The sequence below is a fragment of the Setaria viridis genome, chromosome 5 (assembly GCF_005286985.2).
Source record: "Setaria viridis chromosome 5, Setaria_viridis_v4.0, whole genome shotgun sequence".
Taxonomy (NCBI): Eukaryota; Viridiplantae; Streptophyta; class Magnoliopsida; order Poales; family Poaceae; genus Setaria; species Setaria viridis.
In genome coordinates, this window is record NC_048267.2 from 4,148,127 (window position 1) to 4,168,690 (window position 20,564).

At 45.2% G+C, this 20,564-nt stretch overlaps 3 protein-coding genes and 1 non-coding gene across 5 annotated transcripts; 1 reads left to right on the forward strand and 3 right to left on the reverse strand.

Moving 5' to 3' along the window:
* The first annotated feature begins 205 nt into the window (after positions 1 to 205).
* Positions 206 to 1,962, forward strand: LOC117858998 (coniferyl alcohol acyltransferase). The gene has a single exon (XM_034742169.2). It carries the CDS (start codon positions 378 to 380, stop codon positions 1,767 to 1,769), a length of 1,392 nt encoding a protein of 463 aa, XP_034598060.1. The 5' UTR covers positions 206 to 377; the 3' UTR covers positions 1,770 to 1,962.
* Positions 1,963 to 6,726: 4,764 nt separating this feature from the next.
* LOC117859397 (small nucleolar RNA Z247) lies at positions 6,727 to 6,865 on the reverse strand. The gene has a single exon (XR_004641191.1). It is a non-coding gene; the product is annotated as a small nucleolar RNA Z247 (small nucleolar RNA).
* A 4,965-nt stretch (positions 6,866 to 11,830) lies between these two features.
* On the reverse strand, positions 11,831 to 16,223 carry LOC117854542 (bifunctional phosphatase IMPL2, chloroplastic). The gene is made up of 9 exons (XM_034736768.2): positions 15,881 to 16,223; positions 14,434 to 14,512; positions 14,248 to 14,342; positions 14,122 to 14,171; positions 13,669 to 13,793; positions 13,496 to 13,562; positions 13,322 to 13,411; positions 12,356 to 12,467; positions 11,831 to 12,083 (listed from the first exon to the last, which is right to left on the reverse strand). Exons 1-9 carry the CDS (start codon positions 16,206 to 16,208, stop codon positions 12,013 to 12,015), a joined length of 1,017 nt encoding a protein of 338 aa, XP_034592659.1. The 5' UTR covers positions 16,209 to 16,223; the 3' UTR covers positions 11,831 to 12,012.
* Positions 16,224 to 17,000: 777 nt separating this feature from the next.
* On the reverse strand, positions 17,001 to 19,109 carry LOC117855545 (uncharacterized). 2 transcript variants are annotated; one of them, XM_034737926.2, is made up of 4 exons: positions 18,894 to 19,109; positions 18,482 to 18,684; positions 18,163 to 18,388; positions 17,001 to 17,364 (listed from the first exon to the last, which is right to left on the reverse strand). In XM_034737926.2, the coding sequence occupies exons 2-4, from the start codon at positions 18,512 to 18,514 to the stop codon at positions 17,309 to 17,311; spliced, it is 315 nt and encodes a 104-aa protein (XP_034593817.1). In that variant the 5' UTR covers positions 18,515 to 18,684; positions 18,894 to 19,109; the 3' UTR covers positions 17,001 to 17,308. The 2 variants fall into 2 exon arrangements, with proteins under 2 accessions (XP_034593817.1, XP_034593818.1); XM_034737927.2 differs by lacking the exon at positions 18,894 to 19,109 and having other exon boundaries at positions 18,482 to 18,886.
* Between the last annotated feature and the right edge of the window lie 1,455 nt (positions 19,110 to 20,564).

Sequence of the window (20,564 nt, forward strand, 5' to 3'; positions counted from 1 at the left end):
CACTAAATAGGTATGCTATGAAAATATATTTCATAACGAATCTAACGAAACTTGTTAGACAATATATTTTTATATAAATTTGATTAAATATAGGATAGTTTGACTTAGGATATAACTAAAGGGACATACTTTGCGGGATGGAGGGAGTAACTTGCAATCACCGAAATTGTCTTTGTCCTAGCAGCATCAGGCGTGCGTTCAAACAAAAGATTCCATTGACTTTCATCAATATCATCGATATCGTAAACGACTTTCATCAATATCATTGAGTAGATACGTCGCATGCCTATAATAAGCAGGGTAGAGTAAACTTCTTGTGACAAGAGCTGAGCAAAGCTACCAAAGCATTAGTAGACAGTAGTTTTCCATTACACAGAATGGCTAGCGTTAACGGCAGCAACGACTTGCACGTCCGGGTCGTGAGCCGGCGCCTGGTGAAGGCCTCCGACGACGACGACTCCATCAAGCCGCACGTCCTCGCCGTCTCCAACCTCGACCTCATCCCACAGACCATACAGACTTCCATGTTCTGCATCTACCCCAGGCCGCCCACCGGCGACTTCAACGCCGTCGTCGCGGCCTTCGAGGCCGGCTTACCTTCTTTCCTCAACCACTTCTTCCCGCTCGCCGGCCGCATCGCCACTAACCCGAGCTCCGGCCTCCCCGAGTTCCACTGCCACAACCAAGGCGCCGAGCTCGTGGTCGGGGAGGCCGGCGTGCCCCTGGCGAGCCTGGACTTCGGCACGATGACCGCGTCGGTGCGGCGGGTCCAGCAGCCGTACTGCGAGGACATGGCGCTGTCGGTGCAGCTGGTGTCGTTCGCGTGCGGTGGCTTCGCCGTGGCGTGGTGCACCAACCATGTCCTCGTGGACGGAAGCGCCCTGAGCATGCTCGTCAGCGCGTGGTCGGAGCTCGCGAGGTCAGGGACGCTCTGCGCCAGCTCCCGGCCAAACCACGACCGCTCCGTCTTCCGACCTCGCGCGACGCCGTCGTACAGCGCCTCGTTCAACGAGGCGTTCATGCCGTTGCACGCCGAGCGCCAGGTCAACGTCCTGACGGCCGAGCAGAGCTTCGTCGAGCGCCTCTACTACATCGAGGCGTCCGACGTCGCCCGGCTGCGCGAGGCGGCGAGCAGGGACGGCAGCGAGCGCGCGACGCGGTTCCAGGCGGTTTCGGCCTACCTCTGGAAGGCCCTCGCCGGCGTCGTGGGCACGGCCGACGCGCACTGCCGCATGCAATGGTGGGTGGACGGGAGACGGCGGCTCACGGATGAGCCCGAGCTCCGCGCCGCGATGCGAAACTACATCGGCAACGTCACCACGTTCGCCATCAGAGAGGCGAGCGTGGACGAGGTCCAGCGGATGGCGCTGCCGGACGTGGCGGCCATGGTGGGCGAGGCGATCGCGGCGCCGTCGTACGGCCAGCACTTCCAGGAGCTGGTGGACTGGGTGGAGGAGCGCAGGGCTGACCGGTACGTCGAGACGGCGAGCCTCGGGCTGGGCAGCCCGACGGTGGGAGTGACGGCGTTCACCTCGTTCCCGCTCGACACGGACTTCGGCTTCGGCCACGCCGCGATGGCGATGCCGACGACCTCGCCGACGGCAAGGCTGTGCTCAGGGTTCGTGCAGATCGCCGCGCGGCCCGACGGTGACGGGTCGTGGATCTCTAGCGCCTTCTTGTGGCCACGGCTCGCCGCAGCGCTCGAGTCCGACGAGCCATGCGTCTTCAAGCCTGTCACGGCGGAGTACCTTGGCCTCCGTGCTCCATAAATCCGGCACAGTCGGCTCAGACGGATCGGAGCTATGAGACTAATAGATTATAAGATCGACGTACGTACCGCTTCTTGTTGAATCTACATCCTATAATGCATTAATGTAGTTTGCTATGGACTGCATTTTGATCAATATGTTAGTCAAAATCTTAGAAGTCAACGAACACAGAATGGACAAACATATTTAGATCCATGCTTCAAAGTCAATCATATTTTTGGGAATAGAAAAGCCAATATTTTTTCTTTCATAGAAAATTATAGGTCTTTCTTTTTGAAACACAATATGGACGGAATATACACCTATTCATACTCACCTTGTACGGATATCCTAAACCTACCCTTGAGCGTCTCAAAATTGAATGGTACCTTTAAGCATCTCCAGCGATCCTCAATAAATATTTCCCAAAAACTAGTTAAGAGGGTTGTCTCGATATCACTTTCATTGTTATTGGGAGAGTTACTTTTGCAATCTCCCAAATACTGTATTGGAAGAGTCACAAATCCTCCTTTATTTAGGGAGAGTTGGGATGAATTATTAGGTTGTCCCAATAATTATTGGGAAAAGGGAAAGGTAAAGAGAGTCTGTTGGAGTACTATTTTTTCACCGACTCTCTCAATATGGTAGTTGGATTGGGGAATATGAAACTGTTAGAGATGCTCTAATAGTCAGCTCAAGATCACCTCCTTTTTCCGAAATACCCTAAATACCCTTATGACCTTCGTTCTTGCTTTCACCTTTATCACACACTGCTCCTGAGCGACACACTTATCGCTCTCACTAACAGATGGTCTCATATCTCTGAAGATAACGGCAACATTCTCCCACGACAGCAGTCCGCCCTTTACCTTCAATCAGCTTCTCATATCACTCTGCACATAAGATGAAAGAAGTCAGAGGCGCTTTAGCATGGAACGACGGCCTTTAGCTCGGCGTCGGCTTCATGTTAATTGTTGTGCATAAATCGTACGGATGAGTTTACATTATACAGTCCAAAGAGTCTAGTCCGGCCAGGATCTAATCTACAAGATTTTTTGGTTACAAACTTATACAGCAAGATAGCAAACAACTCTATCTACAACTGCCTGGCCAAACCAAATCTCGTTTGAACTGATTACAGTCTAAACCAACAATATCTAACACTCCCACTTAATCTGAACTTCTCATGTTAAGACTGCCTTTGAACATCTCTAGCTGCCGAACAAGAAGCGGTTTTGTAAACCCATCTGCGACATGATCCCTTGTCGATATATGTTCAATATCAAGTAGTTTCATAACCACCCTTTCTCTTACAAAATGATAATCAACCTCAATATGCTTAGTACGTGCATGGAAAACAAGATTGGCAGAGAGATACTTAGCTCCAATGTTGTCACACCACAACTTTGCTGCCTTTGGCGCATGAACTCCAAGTTCCATCAACAATGTTTGAATCCACATAACCTCTGCCGTAGCATTTGCTAAAGCCTTATATTCAGCTTCAATGCTCGATCTTGAGATCGTGGCTTGTTTGCGAGCATTCCATGACATAAGATTAGAGCCAAGGAAAACAACGAACCCTCCAATAGAGCGCCTGTCATCTAGACATCCTGCCCAATCAGCATTTGAAAAAGCACTAACAAGTAATGAGGAAGACCTGCTAATCCTTAACCTAAGCTTAGCGGACTGCTTCAAGTATCTTAAGATCCTTTCCACTGCTATCCAATGAAGTGTGGTAGGTGCTTGAAGAAATTGATAAGCCTTATTATTAACCGCAAAAGAAATATCATGTCTTGTCAAAGTTAATACTGAAGCGCACCTACTACACTTCTATAATGTGTAGCATCACTCGGTCCAAGGGGTGATCCATCATGAACCGAAAGCTTCTCTGTGGTGGACAATGGTGAACTGACCAGTTTACAATTGATCATGCCAACTTGTCTCAAAACATCATTGGCATATTTTTCCTGTGTCATCACTATGCCATCATGAACTTTGTTCACTTCAATTCCAAGAAAATAGTGTAACTCACCCAAATCCTTTAAGGCAAACTCCTCATTGAGCTTCTTTAACAAAGCCACAGTAGCATCATGAACCGAGCTGGCAACAATAATATCATCAACATAAATAAGAATAAACATAGTCACTGACCCATTGTTGTAGAAGAACAAAGACGTATCTGCTTTGGATGCCTTGAACCCAAGTTACTGCAGCTTAGAACTGAGCCTTGAGTACCATGCTTTAGGCGCCTATTTGAGATCATATAAAACTTTATCTAAATTGCAAATATAATTAGACAGACCTTGTTCTTCGTAACCAGGGGACTGCTTCATGTAAACATCTTCTTCAAGAAAACCATGTAAAAAGGCATTGTGCACATCAAGTTGCTGCAAACTCCACCCTCTAAATATTGCTATGGACAGAACATCTCTGATGATAGCAAGGTTAACAACTGGACTAAACGTATCTTCATAATCTATGCCATATCGCTGCTTAAAACCTTTTCCAACCAAACGAGCTTTGTATCTATCTAGACTTCCATCAGGTTTTCTCTTAATGTTGTAAACCCATTTGTAGTCTATCACATTTATACCTTTTTGAGGAGGAACTAAGTGCCATGTTTTATTCTTCATTAAAGCCATGTATTCTGAATCCATTGCTACTTTCCAATTTTTATCATGCAAAGCCTCGTCTAAATTTTGTGCACCAATATTTAATAGTACCATCTGCGTATACCTTCTCCTTCCTGATCCCACTTTGTAGACGTGTTCTTGGCCTTGTGTGTGCTGGTGCGTCCAATTCGTGAGATGCCACAGCATCGGTCGCCACAGAAGATCCCAGAGATAAAAAAGTGCAGAACTGGGATGCCAAAAAGCGCCGACAATGCTTCCTCGGACAAAGATTCACCAGTCGGGGAGGGTGCAGATCCACCAGGACACATGCCCGAGCCGGACTAGTCACCGGCCACTTGGTTTTGTCCCCCCACTGCGCGCGTGTAGCAGGAGGCAGCGAGGACGGGGTGCGTGCTCCGGTCGGTGACGTGCCCGCAGGAGATTGGCGAGGAGGAGAGGATGACGGGACTGGGGAATATTGCGAGGCACGAGGCAGATCCTGCATGGATCCCCGCGCAGCTATGGTCAGAAAACCACGCGAATCAGCTCCAGCGCTCGTGCTGCTTTGTCCAGTTCCTCCAGGATTCATATTTGATGTGCTAGGAGCCCTTTTTTCACCAAAACTTTCATCGAAAACATCAGATTCATTAGGAGAATTAGCCACATGATCTACTAATTGTTCCTACTCATGGGGATTGAGAAGATTTGGCGAGAGGAGAGAAATTAATTCTTTGAGACGAGCACCTGCATTGGGGTTGAGTTTGGAGAAGCGAAACTCGATTTCATCAAAGACAACATCCCTAGAAATATCTATTCGTCCATATGCGATTTCCAAGTACTTGAATCCTTTTTGGATATTACTATAGCCGAGGAAAACACATTGTTTAGATCTGAACTCAAGCTTGTGTCTATTATATGGGTCAAGATTGGGCCAACATGCACAACCGAAAACTGTTAATGAGGACTAATCTGGTGTTTGCTTAAAAAGATGATTCAAAGGAGTATCATATTTGAGGACCTTGCTAGGAGTACGATTGATTAAATAAGTGGCAGCTAAGAAAACTTCATCCCAGAATTTTAAAGGCATCGAGGCATAAGCGAGGAGAGCTAATCCGAGTTCTACTATGTGATGGTGCTTGCGCTTGGCAGAGCTATTCTGTTGGTGCGCATGGGGACATGAGACATGATGGGAGATGCCAACTTTCTCAAAGAAGGAGTGGAGCTTTTGATATTCTCCCCCCAATCCATTTGCATAGTAAGGATCTTTCGATCAAAGAGACTCTCAACAAGATTTTGGAACTCATGAAACTTCTCAAACACTTCAGATTTGAACTTGAGTAAATAAATCCAAGTAATTTTACTATAATCATCGATAAAGCTAACATAATATTTTCTTCCTCCAATAGAATCGGGTGCAGCCCCAAACATCATAATAAACTAACTCCAAAGGATGACTAGAAGTGCTAGACGACTTGGAATAAGGTAATTGATGACTTTTTGCCTTTCGGCAAGCATCACAAATAGACTCTTTATTAGACTCAAAAGAACATGGTAAACTATTACTAGAGACCACCCTCGACACAATGGGAGAGGATGGATGACAAAGGCAGCTGTGCCACCTCTCAAAAGTGGGCTTCGCGACTCCAAAGGCCTGCTTTATTGGACGGGTTGAAGGAAGAGGATAGCATCCCTTGTGGCATCTCCCTCTAAGGATCGTGTTCTTAATGGCCTGATCCTTAATCAAGAAATAATCCGAATGAAATTCAAGAAAAGCATAATTATCTCTAGCAAGATGATGAACAGAAACGAGATTCTTTGCAGCTTGAGGAACGTAAAGAACAGTGTTTAGGTGCAAGTTACGAGAGTAAGTAGGAACAATAGTATCAATGTGACTAATTTCCATACCTGCACCACTTGCGTGTGAATCTGATCATTCCCCTTGTACTTGTCATGAATTGAGAGCTTCTCCAGATTGCTTATGATGTGTTCTGATGCACCGATATCGGTGTACCAGTTTGTATCTACCTCATAGGCATGATTGTAGGTCGCAGCAACAAGCTTTTCATCCGCGACATAATTTTCATCCAAGTGGTGCCAACATTCAGAGGCAACATGCCCCTTTTTGAAGCATACCTAGTAGAGGGGGCGAGAGTTGGAGCTATTGTTGTTGCGCTGGTGATGATGGTAGTTGTTGAATGGGCATGAGTTGTCATACCTACGCCTTGCACTCCCTCGGCCGCTTCCACCACCACAGCTGTTGTCGTTGTTGCTGTGTCCTCCACCACGGCTGCAGCCTCCACCATCATGGTTGTTGGCGGTGTAGGCAGAAGAGCTGGAGCCTCCACCGTGCTGCAGATCAAGCCGGTTTTCGAAGCTAAGCAATTGGGAATACAACTCAGCTACCGAAATCGGCTCAACCTTAGTCATCAAGGTGGAGACGATCGGATTGAAGTTGTGGTCGAGGACGCTCATGATGTAGGCGATCATCTCATCATTGTCGAGCGGTGTCAGTGTTTAGACCCGGCAACCTACCAAGGGGGTACCCAAGGTATTGTTTTATGCGTGGGGCTCGTCGAGGATCAGAAACTCGAAGGTAAACTCGAACACACGATTTAGACAAGTTCGGGCTGCTAATATTGCGTAATACCCTATGGCCTGTGTGTTGCTTAGATTGTATTGATTGATCCCCTGTTTGGAGAGGGTCCCTGCTTCGCTTTATATTGTCGGGGGCAAGGTTATAGGTCGATTGTTGTACAAGAGTACTGGTCGAATTGGACTAGAGAGTCCTACTCTAATTTCTATGAGTAGTTTTCTAATCTTTGACTAGTCCTTGTCCTCCACATAGACCACGTTATCCTTCACCATCGTCTCCATATCTAACACGTCTTGGTGTAAAGCCCCATATTGTAGGACTGTCCAAGCCTCCTAGTGGGCCCATAGGTGTATGGCCGACAAGCTCCCGAGTACTTTTTAGTCAAATGCAGCAGTCCCGAGTGCTACTGTAGATGTTTTCGACTAGTTTGTGGTGTTCCTTTGAGTACTCCATCGGATTGAGTCTTCGAATATGCTCGAGTACTACCATGCGGCTAGAAGATGCTCGAGCCTCATTTAACTTAGTCTTGAACCTTGAACCTTCAAACTTGACCTTTATATGGAAGTGCAATGAAAATCGCACTCCATATGGAGTAGCCCCCGAGTCTTAGGTTGAATCGAAGAATTAGGCTGAGGGCCAATCTTGTAATTTTACATATTTTTTCCCTTAAAACCTGGAGAAAAAACTTTTGTCCAACGGGCATGTGGCCCACAGCCCCTGAGCCATTATACGACTAGTTTGGCTATAAGGGTCAACCACTGGTCCATGTGACCGTCCGTCTTCAAAAATCTTATCTCTTCCGAAAAAATTGGCAACCGTTCCGGCGATAATTGATGGCTTAAAAATGAAATATTCCCCATAATTCTCGCCTCTCAGTTAATTGTGCCGCAGTGATAAATATCGGAGGAACTTATCCCTTCCATTTCACCCGAGCCCTTGCGCCCGTTCATCTTCTGTGTTGTTGCTTTAGCGCCGCCGCTTGCCATTCTCGAACTTGAGCGCCACCACCCCCCACAGTCTAGCCCTCCAGCTCATGCGCTTGAAGACCATCAGAGCAATGGTGCCCAAGAAAGCATCCTCAAGCAAGGTGGCGGAGTCCAAGAAGCGCAAGGCCACCAAGAAAGAGATCCAACTGCCGGCATCCAAGTACGAGAAGACCGATCAGATGGTGCCTCCGAATCAGGCCAGTGCCTGGAAAAGATCTATCTTGAAGGAGGTGGATATACAGGTACTGGTGAATGTGAATTATGCGAATTTTCTCTAGGAGAAGGAGTTTGCCGATTGGAGGGAAGCAGCCAGCAATCCGTGGACGCTGGAGAGCTATCCGGATGAGACAGTGATCTTCACGTACTTTGTTGGGCGAGGGTTGGCTCTGCCGTCGTCCGACTTCTTCCGGGTCTGTTGAGGTATTACAATCTGGAGCTTGTCCACCTCAACCCCAATTCTATCTTGCACGTTGCTATCTTCGTGCACCTCTGCGAGGCCTTCCTAGGCATTCAGCCCCACTTCCAGCTGTTTAGAAAATTCTTCAGAGTAAAGCCTTACCCCTGGATGGACCACATAGAAGTAGTCGGAAGGGTAGGGATAACAGCTTACCCTACTTCCGGTTCCTCAACCCTTTGTTGAGTTTCTAAAGGTGGTCTTTCTCCTCCGCGGCTTTTTGCACAGCATTTCGGTATTGGGCGGCATGCCCGTCGTACTTCATCAATAGCCGGGAGGAGTACTACCGTTCTTCAGCTAGTTTCTGTTCCAGCGCCTTGGCCCGCTGGATGGTGTCCCCATATCCTTCGAGAATCTTCGACTTCTAGCAGGAGTGTTGGATCAGTGTCTACAACACAGAGCAAAGTATTCGTATAAAGCATCGAGTACCAATTTCAAGACCAAGATCAAGAACAGAAGTAAAACTTACCTGTGTGTACTCACCTACTTGGCGATACATATCCATCAGCGCACGGTGGCTAGGGGGTCAGCTATCAGCGCAATTTTCTCAAGGTTCACCACGGGAGGGAGCAGAGTGCCATCATGCTCCTCGTCGTTCGGCGCATCGAAAGGGACCACCGCCTGGCCAGTCGATGGACCAGCCTCTGAAGGCGAGTAGGAAGTCACCGCGTGACTAGTCAACGGCTCAGCCTCAGATGACGGGACAACTACCAACACATGCAGCGCCCCAGCAGCCTCCACATCAGCTTCTGGCTCGGGGGCTACATGAACAGCCTCGACTTCACCAGCGACCGCCACCCCTGCCTAGCGCGCTAGCTGTCGGTGTTTAGATCCGGCAGCCTACCAAGGGGGTATCCAAGGTAGTGTTTTATGCGTGGGGCTCACCGAGAACCAGGAACTCGAAGGTAAACTCGAACAATAAGACAGGTTCGAGCCGCTAATGTCACATAATACCCTACGTCATGTGTGTTGGTTAGATTGTATTGATTGATCCTCTATTTGGAGAGGGTCCCTGCCTCGCCTTATATTGCCGGGGACAGGGTTACAGGTCGGTTGTTGTACAAGAGTACTAGTCGGATTGGACTAGAGAGTCCTACTCCAATTGCTACGAGTAGTTTTCTAATCTTCGACTAGTCCTTGTCCTCCACATAGACCATGCCGTCCTGCACCATGGTCTCCATGTCTGACGTGTCTTGGTGTACAGCCCCGTATTGTAGAATTTTCCAAGCCTCCCGGTGGGCCCATAGGTGTATGGCCAACAAGCGGCTTGCATGTAGTCGCGATCTCATCAGCAAATCCTCGTATCTTGCCGACGTACTCAGTGATGTTCATCGCGCCCTTCTTCATTGTAGTTAGTGCGAGACGCACATTCATTGAACGTGCGCGTTTATGGGTAGCGAACATGTTTGCCACCCCTCCCCATGCTTCCTCCGCTGTTGTGGTGGCTGCAATCTGGCCAAGGACATCCTTGGTCATAGACGTGAAGATGAATCCTAGGACCTGCTGATCCCGAGCATACCACTCCTCATATGCCAGATTAGGAACCTAGACGATCTTGTCTCCCTACTTCTCGTCGATCTCGGCAGAGGGCGTAGCAATCTTGCCATTGATGTGGCCTTCTAGACGGGCACCGCGTATAGCAGTGAGCACCTGCGCTTGCCATAGGGCATGGTTGCTTTTGTTCAGCTTCTCTGAGATCTGGATAACGAACAAGGGATTGGCGACGCTGGAGCTTGAAGATATGGATGCAATCTACCTAGGCGGCAGCAGCTCTGATTACCATGGAAGAAGTCAGAGGCGCTTTAGCGTGGAACGACGGCCTTTGGTTCGGCATTGGCTTCGTGTTAATTGTTGTGCATAAATCGCACAGAGGAGTTTACATTATATAGTCCAAAGAATCTAGTCCGGCCAGGATCTAATCTACAAGATTTTCTGGTTACAAACTTATACAGCAAGATAGCAAACAACTCTATCTACAACTGCCTGGCCAAACCAAATCTCGTTTGAACTGGTTACAATCTAAACCAACAATATCTGAAAGGTCTATGCAAACAATTGCTCGAAGATCTTTAAAGAGCGAAGGTGTTATTGATATTCGCGAAGCGATCTGAAGACACATCAATTAACCATTTGCGAAAGCGATTTTATTCCGCCTACATGAGGGTTATTTCCTTGGTCCAGAACATGACGTACAGCCCTTGATAATATTATATGCTGATCACATGTCGGTACCTTCTCAAGGCGATCAGGCGATCACTATCGTACGGAGTCAACCGCCCCGGTTGCAGCTTTAGTGGCTGCTTGCTTGCCTTCAGTTAATTTGAGCTCGCTTCGAAACGGTAGCATATTCGTCCCATCTCTTCTAAGCACAGGGTAGGTTCCTTTCTTTTTCATTCAAAGTTGAATCGTGCCTCTATTGTGTATTCCTTCCAGTTACAAATATGCAACCTTTTAGTCAAAATCTGGTCAAAATTTTAAACTTTGATCTTCAATAGTTTGAAGAAATTTAGTTAGAAAACATGAAAAATCAAATGTATAGACTTGAAAATATTCAGAAGTATTTCAAAATCTCATAATTATTAGATGTTATAACTGCACTATAATAAGAAATGTAGTGACCAATTTTAAAATGTGAAGATCACGAAAAGTCATCGGCGGCGAAGCGAATATTTATGATCTGAGAGAGTATTGTTTGTTTTTCCATGGCGGCATCCAAGCCCCGTTCGTACGAAAGATTCCGTTGACCTCAAAAACGTTCATCAATATTATCAACATCTAAGTTGCGTCGTCATTTCAAATGGGGTTCCAAAAGGAGAAATAAACGTCTATATGTAGGCGCCTATGCCAGCAGAGCAGACACACGATTAACCTACTACTCGTAACAAAAGCAAGCCAGGCCAGCAGAGCAGACACACGAGCGTGGGAAGAAGAATGGCTAGCGCCCATGGCTGCAAGGTCTTGCACGTCCGAGTCCTGAGCCGGCGCCTCGTGATGGCCTCCGACACCTCCATCGATCCGCACGTTCTCACCGTCCCCAACCTCAATCTCCTCCCGCAGACACGGGTAGAGAACTCGGTATTATTCCCGATTGGTAGGATGCAAATCTCCCAAAAATCCATCCGGGATAAACCAACCGGGACAAAAGGAGAAGTCTTTTATCCCGGGTCAGTCAACCGGGACTAAAGACCCCTTTATCCCGGTTGGTAATACCAATCGGGATAAAATAGGTCATCATGTCAGGCGCTGCAAAAGAAAAAATCCTAGGAGGACCCCCCACACACGTCACAAGTCACGCGATTTTTCTCCCCAAATCCAGGCAGCCAACATATGCCTTGGCTCGGTTCATAGTTCAAACCAGGGCTGGAAATTATCTAAGCTCGCAACTTGACCAGCGTGCAGCACCAAGATAAGCCGAGGCAACTAGGAAAGGAAGAAGCAACACGAAACAAGCTCTAGATTAAGCTTTCTCCAAGCACTGCACGGTGCAGCAGGATTGATTCATAGTTTACATCCATGCTGTGGATTATTAGAGCAAGGCCTGGATTGGGGGCAAGCATACAGGTGAAGCTTATTATTGGTTTTATCACCTGTAAATTGTAAGGATTGCATAAGCAGCAGGCTAGCGCCACTGCAGCGCATCAAGAGCCTGTTTGTGGACACGGGCATCTCCAGCTGCTACCACGTTGAAACCTGCAAAAAGAATCAACAACGCAGCATGAGACGAACTGAAGATTTGATGATCGAAAGCAGTAAGATGCACGATTGAAGTGACAATAGGGCAAGTATTTTGGCGTAACACATTTTGGCATACAGATTAATAATCCTATGGAACCACTGAAACGAGATCAAGATCAATGTTCACAGAAGACCACGGTGTTCTACGGTGGGATTGAGTCTGCGTAAAAAGGACCGAGTGATAACAAAAAAGAACTCCAATTTTAATGAGAGAATGAAGATTATACTTGTGGGCCGTGAGTCTGCCGTGACAGGCCAATAGAGCTTGCCACCCCTCCAATCAGTTATTGACCCTCCAGCTCCTTCAATGATAGGTACAAGGGAGAGGAAATCGTATGGCTGCACCAACACAATAAATTACCATAGTAAATAACTTTCATTCATACATGCAGTATATGTAAATTCTAAATTGGATGCTCCTTTTTAGTTGGTTCAGCAACACACAACAGCTAATGCATATGACATCACTCCCCCCCCCCCCCCCCCCCCCCCCCAAAAAAAAAAAAAGACTGTAGTGACTATAGTCATGTAAAATCAAATACAACTTCAGAGAATTCTGAACTTCTGTTGTTTATCATGAATTAAGATATCTTTCTCATCACAGATATAATTTTAAATGATTAAACAACTATGATCCAGAAGTTCAGAGGGAATAGTTCTGGTGGTTATCTACATTCTACAGTTCTATAAAGCGATAACTAAATGCATAAGCATAACTATCCCCATGCTTACCTAGTACCCACCAACTATCAGCACCATAGAGATCCAAACAAAAGAGAAAGCGAACTTTCATCCTTGCTACACAAAAGGACTGCTAGTTATGCAGGATTGCTTAATTTGCTATGCACAAAACATCAATCCAGATATAATGAAAAAAACACATTCGAAAATCAGATGCCCACTGGTTTTGAGTAAGCTTGAATGTTCTTAAGCTGACTTGAGCTTTCGTGATTTATGCATAGTTGCCAAGCCCATTCAAGCAAAAAGTTTAGCAAGTAATTCCATGTTGCTAACAAATAAAAAATAGCTCTCTCAAACTGACATGCAAACAATATATATTAAAAACCGACTATATTTGCTTGATTTTGGTATGGTCCTTTTCATTCAGCAGTCAGAAAAGCTAAAAAACAAGAAACTCTGTACTGAACACAAAATCTAACACCATATTCCTAACAACAAAATGGTTATCATACCTTCAAACCCGATTCAACAACAAGATCCACAAAGCCAGAAGCCAGAAGAGCATAGGCATAGCAATCACAACCATAAAGTGGGACTTTCACCTGGAAATAGAGATGGCAAAATACATGTGAGTACTCTTGACGATTGGAGAAATTCAATGAAGCATAGATATGTAACATCCATACCTTATCTCTTACACGAATGAATGCATCTTCAGCATCTCCTTCAAAGAGATGTGGGCTAGTTGTATATCTGTCCTACGCACAAACATTGAATGGTTATACTGTAATGCATTATTCAAGACTGTAAAGAGATGTGACCACATGGCATCTAAATGCTAAAACAATAATATACATACAAGTATACTTGTGCTAGTGAATTACAAGAGCGAACAGATATTTCTTGTCCATTCAAAGTTGTTTGTTTCCCATCCACTCCAATCCATCTTTCTCGCAAGATTGGCTGATCAATTACACCAATAACCTATGGAAAGGAAATAAAAAGTCAAGCCCAACTAATGAATTAGCAACATCAAATACCTCAATTAGAAAAGATGCCCACAAAAAGAGTGATTCAAGAAATTTGTCACAAGATATCTCATGATTAAAATAACTAATGATTCAGAAAAGTTGCACCGAAACACCATATAAAGTTAGTAATCATTGATATAACCAAAAGAGTTGTTATATATACATATAATGCTACAATGTTTTATCATACTGATAAAGTATTAACTATAATTCTGCTTACTTAGTGATAAAAAAGAACTAGAAATAGTGAAATACCAAGGAAAACAAGAAAACTAGTGTACCGGCTTCCCGTTGTGCAGAAGTGCTATAAGCGTACCAAAAAGAGGCTTGCCTGTATACAATAAATTCACAGCCATTATAGTTAAGTTCCATTTAGTTTGATCAGTCATAATATCAAGATTCACTACCAGTTATGAAACTTTTCGTTCCATCTATAGGGTCCAAAACCCAAACATAATCAGCAGAATTCTCCACGCATCTCCAACCATTCTCCTCACCAAAACTGCATGATTCAAGTAAATGTTGTAATTGCATTGTTCAAGGTGCCTAAAAAGTGAACAGAGCATTGTAAACACAACTCAAGCAAAGCTCACATGGCATGTGTAGGGAAGCTCTTCAGTATAACTGACACCATTGCTTCTTCCGCTTCTCTATCTGCAATTGTAACAGGACCTGGACCATATTGAATAAATCAATAAGTTCAAAACCACAAAATCAGCAAATATCATTAACAGATTATAATTGCTTCAGTGCAAGTATCCTTCGACTTTATCCAATAATTCTACAGGGATAGTTGGTTTTAAGACATCCAGAAGTTAGTCCAATTTAAAAAAATAATTTGTGTTTGACCAAATTAAATACAAGAGTAATTAATGAACTTTAATATTGGTGTAAAGACTTCGCATGACAAGCATGAGCTTCCTGTATATGTAACTCAGAAAGTTGAAAAGTAAATTGAGGATTGAATTTGCACCTGCCCAGCACATCAATACAAATCACATTGCTTAAGGAAGCATCTAAGCACTATGATCAAGTACTTATTGCTGCTGGTGTGTTCTTTCTATTGTTTCATAACAAATTTTTAAGAAACACATAGGTGCACACAGGTATCAATTGCAATGAGAGCTCAATACTTTCTTTGTTGATTTTGGAATGAGTTACACCAGATGATAATTTCTTGCAGAAAATGCATAGCATCACTACTTATTGTGCCCAATGGGGTCCAATGTTGTACTCGCATAATTGATGCTAGAAATAGAGTTAGACGAGTGGAGAAAAAATGATTTTGCCAACACCTAAGTTGTGTATGGCATGGAGCACAAAATGATGAACCATGAATCCGTAGTTTTTACTCATTAGCACTGTATATGGGAAAGGTGGGGAGAAATAGCATAAGCCCAGCTGAGCTTGAGCATGAAGGTCTGAAAGCAGTTCAAAACTAAAGGCATGGGAAGGAGACGAGCTCAGATAAATCAGTTAGCTGGAGTGTGTGTGTGTATGAACCAAGCCCAACGTTCTGCATCCTAGTTCTAGTGGCCCAGTGCACATTGTGTACGGAATCAGACTTTCACTGTCTGGATGAAGATAGAGGTAGCTGTATCAGTACCTTATTTTCCTTTGACTATTTTCCTTTGAAATTTGAGCAATTTACAACCACATACCAAAGTTGTTATGCACTTGCAATTTTTTTTGCAAATGATATGCATAGGCCTATTGCAGTACGTCATTAACACCATCACTCCATTAGTCTAGTGCTTCAAGTGATTTCATACAATCCGAACTATAATTAGACGGACCACCATTCAGCTAAGTTTCAAATAATTGTCATCCCCTATTCCAATCAGCATTTGAATTGTGATCCCCTTCTAAAAATCATAGGATTTCAAACAAAGTATCCTCCTCTCACAACAGAAGACTCGTCACTGTATACTACTAAATGCTACTCTGACCCCAGCAACCAGCACAGTATCCCCTAAACCCCAGCAGGAAGCCGAACGAAATTACGACTGTGCTAATAATAGAGGAAAGCAAAGCACACACTATTGTCCTCCTTATCGATGATCTCGACCCGCTGGCGGAAGTACTTCCTGAGCACCTCCCCCGCCGCGTCCGCCGCCCGCTGCGCCACCTCCACCAGCTGCTCCGTCGCCACCTCCCCCACCGCCGCCGCTCCCGGGCCGCCCGCCCCAGCGGCGACCGAAGCCCTGACCGACCCCATCGGGGGGCGCCCGCGCGCGCGCACGACCGCGGACGGCGCGGACAAGGCGGCGGGGAGCCGGAGGAGGCGGGAGCGGGGGTTAGGGTTCGCGGAGGCGGGGCCGGGGAGGGGCGAGGCGGGCGGGAGGGTGGTGGAGGAAGAGGAGAGCATTGGGGACGAGGGGGGGGGGGGGGGGGGGGGGGGTCGGGAGTGAAGGTTTAAATGCCGGACCGGTGGAGGATGACGCGCGGGGCACCGAGCACGAGCAGCGGCGCGGCGGCGAGGTGGTTGGGTTTTGTTGCGTTCCGGCCGAGCGCCGCCTGCCGCTTCCACTTCCAGTTGGGTTGTGATGATGAGCCCAGCGGGCCGTTAGTTTTTTTTTCAAAAAGTTAGCAGGAGCGCTGCTATATGATGAGCGCAGCCCAGCTGGCCGTTAGTGCTGCCCAGTTTTGAGTCTTTCAGCTTTGGCTGCTTCAGCGATTACCACACTGTTCCTCTGTTCTAGTGGAGCATAAAATAATTTGGGTACACGTGTAGATTAGAGTACACGTGTGCTCTTAAAATAAAAAATTTGGGTACATAAATGAGGAACGCTCTCAGAGATATGGATACGGGTGCATGAGTGGCAGTTCATATTGCCAATATGTGATATTGGAACCAGAGAAACAGGTAGAGAAGAGAGATGAGTGGTACTCCCCCTCCCAAATTGTAAGTTATTTTAGCATTTTTTTATTATGTATCTAGGCACAAGTGTATATATAAGTGCATTTATAGAATTGTCAAAACAACCTACAATTTGAAACGGATGGAATACACAATATCTAACTGCGCACGAGCTCAGGCTGATTAAACTGCAAAACACCGGCTATCTTCCGGTTGCAATGCAGCAGCAGCAGCACGATGGCTGTTAGTACACTGATAAGTAATTCAGGTTGTACACTATCCACTACATCTACGTGGACATGTCAGCAATCAAATTCATTCCTTAAATAATCAGTAACTTCAGCTGTTTTTGTTTCTATAAACTCAAGCAAATAAGACACATTAGCCCTATACAAATACTTCTCCTAAAAGAAACTCCACCCAGAGCACATAAGACATAGTAAACGTCGACTGCTTCTCCTAAAAACGAAATTCCAATTCCTCTTCTACTTCACTCAACTAAGCTTCCCTCCTCATTGAAACCATAGCCAAGGACATCATGCCCAGCTCTATAGACCGCCCCAGGAGGGTGCTTTATTCTCTCCGCAGACGCGTAGCAGTTCTCACCGTCATAATAGTCTGGTGGGAATTTCCCATCTTTGAAGGTAGTTGATTCTCCGGCCACCTGAAACAAAACAGTAGCATTTGTTTAGAATTTAAATATATGGGTTAGAGTTTCAAAAGTTTACCACTTTTAAAAACTGAATCAGAAAACTACCACAATCACTCATAGTTCAAGAACCCAATAAAAGTTCAAGTACATGGTGAGGTATTATGCTTGCAAGGATTTAAAAAAGATGCTATGACTTTCGATAATGAACATGCCGCTTACGCAATGTGTATACAACAAAATGCTTTATAATGCACACGACTTATAAATGATTTGGTTCACTATGTGGGATTGTATGTGCAGCGTGTGAGAATGGTATTTAGTTCATGTTTATACCTTCCAAACAAATCAAAAACTAATATCTACTCCAGCAGTCCACCTTATGATATTTGACCTCTTTTTTAGATAATGCATCATACTTCACTCATGACATAGTTTTCCTTACTATAAGTTGTCGTAATCCCTTTATTTTCAGTTTCATGTCATCGCTCACCAGATTAACAATTCTTGAAGAAATTGTACTCTTGAGAAGTTGTAAATGATCTTTTTGTGCAATGTAGTTCTATAAGTTGAAATTGTTAATCTTGAAACCAGCTCAAGCCTCGAAGGATATAGATTCTGTTTCATATCCACTAAACTATTCAATAGCAACACAAATTCCAATTGCAGCACTGTAAAATGTGCCAAAAGGCTACCCCTAGTAGTGCTAGTACACTTACTGTCATCTGCAAAACTGCAAATTAAATGATAATCTAGCTAAAGCTTGTGAGCCAACAAAAGAAGACATGAACATACAAAGGAAAAGGAGCTTACCTGCAGAGTTACCATCAACAATTTCACAGGCAGTAGCGACAAATCCACTGTTGCCGTCATCAACGTCATTAAACATACACAACTCAGCAAAGAAGGTCTTCTCCAAGCCTGTCTTCACGTCCAGAGCCATGAAGTTCATGTGCGTATGGTGAGGATCCTGCAGCCTATACTCGATGAAGCTGTAAACTTCGTTGAGGCGCACTTTTATAAACTGGTATTGCTCATCCTATGCGGGAAAAAAAAAGAAACAATGGTTGCATATCACAAGTGGCGAAACAACTGAAACAGCCATGGATAGCAAGAAGGAACAAGTGCTCACTGGATGATTTTTGTTGTAGAGAACCAACGCCATGTTTGCTCTCTTCTTAAATAGCCGTCGAAAAACCGGAATCTGTTTTTCTATTGGCCATCCGAATGCATTCTCTATGTACTCCGCTTCTAGATCATCCACGCTCCCCCTCCTCGATTTCCTTTTCTACACGAGATCCAGTTGGTAACGCCCCGGAATCGATAGCAGGTTTGCTGCGTGAATGTTCGCAGATCATGTTAATCTTCTCCGGTTTTACCAATTCAACTACAGATGAGGGGCGCATGTCTCTTAGTTTTAAATTAAGCTAGCGTTTCGAACTGAACGGAAATCCAAGACCAACTCATCCTCACTGAAAAACGAAACTAATCCGCATATGGAAGGAAAATAGGGGAAGGGAAGAAGAGGTGTCTGGAGAGCTTACGCAGCACGATGCGCGCGCTCGATTGCTTCGCCGGCGCGCTTACTGCCCGATCGCGCCCGCTGTCCCCGCCGGCGCTTGCTCTCCTTGCGCACGCCGCCTCCCGCCGATGCGGCGGCGGTCCGCCTTCCCGGTGGCGCCGGGAGCCGGGGCCCGACCATCTCGAAGGAAAAGGAACTGATGCCGCAAGCGGAGGAAAGACGCGGTCGAGACTCGAGACCTGGACTCACTCAGGCGATTTGGGTGCGGGATCTGTGGGCCGTTCTCGCCCTATTCCCACCGTTTGGGCCACACACAGTGCGGTTAGGGCTCGCCTTCGCGGGCTCGGCTCTAGAATCCAGCCAGAGTCGGGCTCGGCCCGCAAGGCCGCAAGTGGGGACGGAAATGCGGAGATCCAGAAATTATCCAACTCACCCTCACTGCTTGAGATTTTGAGATTGATGCAAACTCCAACCACAGCTGAGATCGGAGCTGAAGTGGAGAGCACTGTGAGCATGCATGGCTCTTGAGGTGGATCTGGACACGTGTCCCCATGTGTTTTGCTCCTTTGTAGGGTGGGAGGGAGGGGATCTTTTTGGATTTAAAACTTTGATCTCATTTTCTCTCAAACGTAAATTCTTTTTGATTCCATTTAAACTATTGTGTTCCTAAGAATAAATGTAACACAATTAAATCTAATATGGTTATGTTTTGCTGTATTTTTAAAAATCAACATTTTAGATGAACTATCTCAACATTTTTTAACTAAAAAAGTTGATGAACATCAAAAAATGTTGCGAAAAAAATATTGGTGAATGTAAAAAAATTGAAGCGTATAAAAGAATGTTGGTACATATTTTGGTCAACGTAAATAATGTTAGTGGCAATTAAGACAAACTTTAAAAAATATTGATGGATATGTTGATGGATATCTAAAAATATTGTACACGAGAGCAAGGCCAATAAGCTTGTCTAATAGACAAGCCATGTTATAGAGACAAGGTATAGAGACAAGGCATACAACAATATAGCTATTCACATTTTCCAATACATCATTTTTATTTACTTTGGGGCCACTTGTCAGATTTTTCTAGTCAATCCTCAAGCCATCCTTATCTCTTTCTTCTCTGTACGGCTGTACTCAACCTCATCTGCTCACGGATGCTAATTATAAAATTCATCAAATATCCGATGTGACCGGTGTTAAACTTTAACACCCGGAGTCAAACAGAACCCACTCTCTCTTCCCTCTTTGCTCTCTCTTTCACCCGTGAAAAGGGTAACTTATTGTATCCGTTCTTATGGGCTTTAAAGATAGGCCACGGAAATAAGCTAGCTAATTTTGGTCGATCGAGTCCTGAATTTTGAGTTCACGAACAAGTTGAAGGCACGAAAGAGACACCCACCGGCCACCGCTATACAACAGGAGGCCAAAAGGGGAAAGAAAGAAAGAAAAGGTAGATATCACGACGCAATTTTAGGGCCCCAGCGGTGATATCCTAAGATGCCACGAAACCCACAGCCATGAGATCGAACTAAAAATCGAAGGGAAAGAAAAAGGCAAGAAGTTCAGATAAAGTCAACTTGGTTATGATAGCCAGGTCGAAAAAGATGAAGCCCATTTGCCTCAGCTTATCAGCCACCCAATAGTATTTTTCTCTCACAACAAATCAGCCGTTTCAGCTTTTCATTCGG

Coding starts and splice junctions, on each gene's coding strand:
- LOC117858998 (XM_034742169.2), top strand. CDS start 378: ATGGCTAGCGTTAACGGCAGCAACGACTTGCACGTCCGGGTCGTGAGC.
- LOC117854542 (XM_034736768.2), bottom strand. CDS start 16,208: ATGCTCTCCTCTTCCTCCACCACCCTCCCGCCCGCCTCGCCCCTCCCC. Junction 14,343..14,433: donor AGCTTCCCTACACATGCCAT/GTGAGCTTTGCT, acceptor TGAATCATGCAG/TTTTGGTGAGGAGAATGGTT. Junction 12,468..13,321: donor TTGTTGAATCGGGTTTGAAG/GTATGATAACCA, acceptor GTGTTGGTGCAG/CCATACGATTTCCTCTCCCT.
- LOC117855545 (XM_034737926.2), bottom strand. CDS start 18,514: ATGGCGTTGGTTCTCTACAACAAAAATCATCCA. Junction 18,389..18,481: donor TCTACAACAAAAATCATCCA/GTGAGCACTTGT, acceptor TTTCCCGCATAG/GATGAGCAATACCAGTTTAT. Junction 17,365..18,162: donor TGTTGATGGTAACTCTGCAG/GTAAGCTCCTTT, acceptor GTTTTGTTTCAG/GTGGCCGGAGAATCAACTAC.